The sequence below is a fragment of the Pyrgilauda ruficollis genome, unplaced genomic scaffold (genome assembly GCF_017590135.1).
Source record: "Pyrgilauda ruficollis isolate IOZ18807 unplaced genomic scaffold, ASM1759013v1 scaffold439, whole genome shotgun sequence".
NCBI classification, from domain to species: domain Eukaryota; kingdom Metazoa; phylum Chordata; class Aves; order Passeriformes; family Passeridae; genus Pyrgilauda; species Pyrgilauda ruficollis.
The window spans coordinates 42,873-49,646 of record NW_024525923.1 but is presented as its reverse complement, the minus strand read 5'-3'; the positions used below and the strand labels follow the sequence as shown (position 1 = coordinate 49,646).

The following is a 6,774-nucleotide window of genomic DNA, read 5'->3' as shown; positions in this document are numbered from 1 at the left end:
GGGAAAATATAGATCAGCAAAAGTTTGACTATTGGAAAACTCCAGATGGCCTATTTTGGATATGTGGAAAAAGAGCATACCCAAAACTTCCCTCTCAGTGGAAAGAGAGCTGCACTCTGGGAATCATACAACCAGGATTTTTTCTTTTGCCAGGACCTGATGGAGATCAATTAGAGATACCAGTTTATGGGAATCTAAAGAGTATCTCTTTGTTTTTATTGTCTCATATTGTCCTAATCTCAATTGTTCAATTTTTATTACTCTAATTATATTACTATTTTTATAACCATTTTATTACTATTAAACTTTTAAAATTTTAAAAACAAGTGATTGGCGTTTTTCACAGTTAGTTTAGCTAAGCAGGCCAAACCTTTCGCTGGACTGTTTTTCCTTTCCCTTTTTTTGGAACCACTCAAACCTACTCCGGACTGGGACCGGGGAAACACCAAGAGTTTGCATCTTGTGGCTGCAGCAGCTATCCCCAGCGCCGGAGGGACCGACAGCAGAGCAACCACTCGTAGGAAAGACTTTCTGAATTTGCCATCCTTTTCAGATCAGTGAAAGAGTGTTGTCATCCGGTATTGTTCATTTTGTGTGCTGGGGGTGTTTTGCCTGTTAAATAAACAGGTTCTTTCCACTTTTCTCTGAGGAATCCTTCCTGAACCGGTAGGGGGGAGGGGCCGTGTGGGTTTGCTTTCTGGGGGGCCCCCTTTGGAGGTTTTCTCTCAAATTTGCCCTAATCCAGGACACTAAGGAACTTCATTAATCAATTTGCCAAAAGTAAAGACTGCAGCAAGGAATCAAGTATCTATCAACCAGAGTGTGAACTGGAAAATCCATCCTTAATTTATATACAATACTGTGATCAGAACAGTTTGCCAGGCTCTTTCATCAAGTATACTTCCATTTTATGACCTGCCTTTCAGAGACAACAGTTTGGGGGAGGGGAGAAACAGGAACCCAACAAAGTTACCAATTAATTAAATATAAGTGCCTTTCCCATGCATCTTTAACTGTAAGCATTGACTTTATACAGCAAAATTAAACCCCAGGCCTACTAAATGTCATTTCAAGGCAGCACGTTAGACTCTTGTGTCCTCTGTTGCTGCCCCTGCATACAAAACAGCAGATTAACAGGCAGCCCTATGTTTTAGTTGATCATACAAATCAACCAAACAAAGGATTTCACCTTGAGCTACAGCACTTTTTTATTATGCAAGCAGGATGGACATAGATTTACAAAACATAAAGAACATGCATGAAAAAGACTGCTTAGTCCTCACACAGCAAGTACTTGACATGCTCTGTGTCCCAGCTCTTTACATACTGCTCTCAGAAATCACAGACACATTCTTGTCATTCATATTAACATTTGAAAGAAACCCAAGATTGCCCTGCTAAAAATTGAGTCACTAAGAGAAAATCAACTGTGCTGAAGTTTTACAACTGGCTTAAGCCAATCTTTGAGATTCCACTTGCCTCTTCCTCATCCACCCAAACAGTTTCACAACCTCTATGACAGCAACTAGTCCTCAGGTAGCTACAAGATCAGCTGCATCATATCTCTGTCTCAGTAAAACTAACCCTACAAGAAAGCCCATCTGCACAAAGCAGCAAGCTGATCCAGCTGATTCCCCAGCTACACACACATTGGTGCCAGCAAGAACAAGCAGGTGGGAACATCCTATTCTGCAAAAGCACAACTTCAGACAAAAATTACACCCTCAGCCAAGCTGGAAAATGATGTTATTGTTTTCATTCAGATTTGCTTTTTGCTAACAACAGAAGCAAGACAATGCTTACAGTGTCATTATACCAATACCCCCACTGCTCACACTGAGTAGCACTGTTTGATTTTTCCCAGTCTTTACTTTTATTTAGATTATAAACACCTCTTTTTTTCTATGTTAACAGAATGCTTGGCTTCTGTTCTGCAGCAATACATATTTACTGATAAAATGCCAAGCCCAAAAGAAACATGGACTCTTTAAACACTAAGATATCAAACGTATGCCTGTTTTCTGGTGGAGATCAGAACATGCACTAATCTTAGCACAAAACCTACTCACAGGTTTGCTGTACAGGCAATGCAAGTGGGTAATGGCCTCATATGTCCTACTTGAAAAAGTGCAGAGAAACAATCCATGATATAAAGAAACATCTGAGAAGTGAGCAGTGGTAAAAGAAGCCAGTGAGTTTGATATCAAGAAGGTTAATTCAATTTCTACTGTAACTGTGAGCTTTTAGTAGAAAGACACTGTGACTGTGAACTTTTAGCAGAGAAGACACTCTGTGGACCTTTAGCAGAGAAGCAAGGCATGCAGAAATTGTTCTCCAAGCAAGGACGTTAGAAGATAAAGAGGAGATATCTGGTTTAGGAATGCAGCTACAGCCAAAACAAGGACTGAATTTGGGAACATGGGAAGGACTTTTATGGTAATGGGCAAATTATAATATGTATGTAGTGACTTTATATTAGCAACACATTTGTAGAAATCAGGGGGGCATGTTGGGAAGGAGTGATCCTCCATGCCCTTCCAGGTGCATGAATAAATGATGCCCTCTAACACAAAAACTAGTGTTAAGGAATCTCATTCCAGTTTTCAGAGATTTTGTAACAAATTGACTGACTGAACTACATTTCCAGAGACAAGACCACACAATCAGACAATCCATCTTGATGTGAAACTCTGAAGCACTATCTAATGGGCACACACTTTGATATAATTGAATTTGTTCAGTGCCAAAATCACATTTGTCAGTTTTTGTGTCTTGCCCTCCACATTTAATTTCAGGAGGTTGGGAGACAGCACATGTTGACAGATGACAAAGGATGGAGAAGTGAGAGACTTTGCTAAAGGGCATCTCTACCACCCACACTATACTTGGCACAGAAACTACTAGACTCTGAATACAGACATGGGTATCATATGCAGTTCACAGAAAACCAAATACTCTTGAGACCGAGGCGATGAACACACATGGAAACTGAAGGCAGAGAGATTCTATTTCAGACTTAATTCCTGTCAAAAGACTGTTTTGTTTATACAGCTAGGCCTTGCTTCTTAAGAGCTACTGCATGAAAGCCTCCTGCTATGTAACTATGAATAATAACAGAACATCTAAAATGAAAAAACGTTTTAAACAGAAGTCTCAAAGGCTTGAGAGGGATTTATAATCCCTGAAAAACAAATCTGACCCTGATTCAAAACTATATGCACCAAAATCTCCCCAGGCCCCACTGATCCATATATCCGAAAGTTTTTACAAAAAAAAAAAAAAAAAAAAAAAAAAAAAAAAAAAAAAAAAAAAAAAAAAACAAAAAAAAACAAAACAAAACTAAAAAACTTGAGGCAAAGAAATAATCACACCTAGTGATATACTTTGAGGTTTCAGAGCTGCTTGATCTATACATTCTCTACAATGCTCAATTCATTTCTGTGGCACTAACCAACCTGCAAAGAACAGGTTTGGGATTCTAATTCAATTAGAATTTCATATATGACATTGAAACCTCAGCCAATGAAGTTGGGCCACTAACTCCAGCAGAGAGAGCATTACCTAAGTATGATCTCCTCCATTTATTAATCACATAGTACATTATTTTAATATTTTCCTATAAATGGATGCTATGGAAATATGAAATCTGAAACATGACAGAGTGTGGCCACAGCTCTCTTCACAGAGAGCAGCAGGCACAACTTTCCCAGGATTTTTCTTGGGGAAGGCTGTGAGAAAGGTCAGAGAAAGAAGAAAAACAATTATCTTAATCTCTGCACCTGTTGTTATGCACATATGGAATGTATTATGGAGATTGTTTGCCAAAAGGTAGTTTCTTAATTGGACTCTGGTGATGGTGGTTTTGACTGATTGACCAACTAGGTCAAAGCTGTGTCATGACTGTAAGGGTCACGGGTCTTTCTTTAGTATAGTAGTAGCATAGTATAGTATAGCTTAATAAAGCAGTTGTTCAGCCTTCTGCAATTATGGAGTTGAGGCTTTTTATTCCCCGTGTTGGGGATGCCCTGCCACAATAACAGAGTCCAAACAGATTTCAAATTTTGCTAAAGCATGTAAAGATACATAAGCAAGGGAAGTTATTTAAACACTGAAAACAGATTTAGAGTGGGAAAAAAATTACAAACTGGAAAAGCAGAAGAATCATCCTGAAGATCTAATTTTTTTTTTTTTCAGTTTGGAACATTTCTAGCTACTTTGAAGAATATCTGGAGTTTAACCATAGTTTTTAGTTTTGTAGCAACTTTTTGAAGTCACAGAATCATTAGGGATGGAAGGAACTTCTGGGGATCATCCAGTCCAACCCCCTGCTAAGGCACAGCCACACAGAGCAGGTGACACAGGAACATGTCCAGGTGGGTCTTGAATGTCTCCAGAGAGGGAGACTCCGTGACCTCCCTGGGCAGCCTGTTCCAGTGCTCTGCTACCCTCAATGTAAAGAAGTTCTTCCTCATGTTGAGGTGAAACTTCTTGTGTTGTAGTTTATGGCCATTGCTCCTCATCCTGTTACTGGGCATCACTGAAAAGAGTCTGGCACCATCCTCTTGGCACCTACCTTTGAGATATTTATATGCATTAATTGAGATCCCCTCTCAGTCTTCTCTTCTCTAGACTAAACAGGCCCAGCTCCCACAGTCTCTCCTCATAAGAGAGATGCTCCAGACCCAAGTCAACAGCACAGAACCATACATAAAACCAAATGGTAAAAGACTGAGCACAATAAAAATAGTCTTACAAGCAAGTTTTGCCAGGCATGTTAGCTACCATTTAGCAAAGCTAACATCATTCATTAACTTTACATTTGCAGGACAGGAAGAAAGATCAAACCCTACTGTTGCTTGTTATCCTGCAAATAGATGTAAATCGCTCTATGTGGATTAGACAGATGCTGCATGAGATATAGGCCTCATGTTCAGGTTTCGGGCCATACCCATAGTGCCATGTTTTCAGATGAGAATGGGTGATCGTTAAGCATTACCTTCATTCAAAATTAATTGTGCACAAATTGGAATCCACACCTAATTATTTCTTAATATATTCCTTGGCTATCTACATACTTCAATTATGGTAAGTGTCATTTGGGGGTAGAATAATTAACAGCGAGAAGCAAAAGATAGGTGGCACTTACTGTGTTGCATTTTGTCCCACACACCACTTGCCGGTGGTTCAGCCACTGGGAGGCAAATACTTTATTAAGGATTCCAAGGTGAAATTCTCTCTCCTTCAAGAGGCTGGGAAGCTGCTGGGCTGCATATCCATGCAACAAGCGGTGATAGTTGGACTCATTCTGCATCCTGACCTCTCTACCTTTCAGGTAGTACACCACAGACCTTTTCACCCGGTGGAGTCTTTTCCTTTTGTGAACTGAGTGATCCCACCCATACTGTGGAAAAGAAGCATTAAACTTAGATAAAGCATCTAGAACAAACTTAAGACACAAGCCATCTAAATTCAAATATATTCTCAGCAAAATACTGAAGCCTTCCAAACTACCCATATAATACCATACATGAAGATTAACTAATAAATTGTGATAAAGCCTTCAGTAACATAAAATTAAACATAAATATTTGCTAAAGAAGTAACACTGCCATAATACTGAAAACAATCCACCCCGGCTCGGCACTGTTGGGACACCAAAAGCTTATAGAAACAAGAGGAAGCCAAGAAGCACTTTAAACGGAAAAGCAGCACCGACAGCCTCCTGGCGTGAGCTCGGCAGGTTTGGAGGTGACACCGCAGGGGCCATCTGATACTGACCGCGCCGTTCATCGGCCTCCTCCGGCCCGGCCTGGGGTGGCCTCGCAGTAACGCTCAGCTCTGGGGCGGCAGGGACTCGGCGGTTATGGGCTGAACAGAGAGCTCCCAGGGCCACCGGGGCAGGGAGCAGAGACGGGGGGAAGCTGCCCGCTGTATCGCACCGACAGCCACCGTGCCCGGTACTACTCCTTCCCACCATCTCCCCCCCAGGACACCTTCCCCAGGCACCGAAAGACCCCGCCCTTTTCCCCTACCTCAACCGGGCACCGGGACACGGCAATCCCCAGTCAGGGTCACCCCAGGCACCGACATATGGGCTTCTGCCCTCGTACACCCATTCCCGCCCCTCAGCCTACCTGCTCCCCCTGGAGCCCCCCGGCGGCAGCCGTCGCCGCTTTCCGCTTCCTGCTAACTGTTTTCCGGGCCATAGGAGAAGGAGGAGAAGGAGGAGAAGGAGGAGAAGAAGGAGAAGAAGGAGGAGAAGCCGAGAGCCCAACCTGGGCCCCACATGGAGCAAGAGGGGGAGGGGGCCACCGGGGTACGGGGCAAATAAGTGCGGGGAACCAGGCCCGGTCACTCTCTTCGTCACAGACCCTACCGACTGCGCTTCACGACATTTTCTCCGAGATGTTTTTACGACAGTCGCACCGTGCCTCTGCGACGGCTGTCCCACCCTGCCCGAGTCTCGTTTCCTAGCAACCGGAGGAAGGATGGCGAGTTTGCCCACCCTCTGCGGCTGCCAGGCAGCGTGGCCCTGTCGGGGGCGGGGCGGCGCCCCCAGCGGAGCTCGGAGCGAAGCTTCCCGGGTTCTCCACTTGTCCGTTCCCCGCTGCCCTGCACGGATCGTCGGCTCTCGCTGGCGGCCTCCCCGGGCCTCGTCAATTTAAGCATAGGAGAGGCTCTGTATTATCAACACCGTTTCCAGCTACTGTGTAGCAGATTAATTCTACCCCAGCCCAAACCAGCACAGTGATCTTTTACTGAGAGACAGCCTGT

At 43.4% G+C, this 6,774-nt stretch overlaps 1 protein-coding gene across 1 annotated transcript in view; it reads right to left on the bottom strand.

Moving 5' to 3' along the window:
* The window catches only part of LOC121359348 (DDB1- and CUL4-associated factor 12-like), a 7,833-nt gene extending 1,406 nt beyond the window's left edge, over window positions 1–6,427 (bottom strand). Inside the window, exons 1-2 of the mRNA XM_041478238.1 lie at window positions 6,135–6,427; window positions 5,147–5,401 (exon numbers count right to left, since the gene is read on the bottom strand). Of these exons, the coding sequence (XP_041334172.1) occupies window positions 5,147–5,401; window positions 6,135–6,206 (327 nt within the window). The 5' untranslated portion in view covers window positions 6,207–6,427. The remainder of the gene's footprint in view (window positions 1–5,146; window positions 5,402–6,134) is intronic.
* Between the last annotated feature and the right edge of the window lie 347 nt (window positions 6,428–6,774).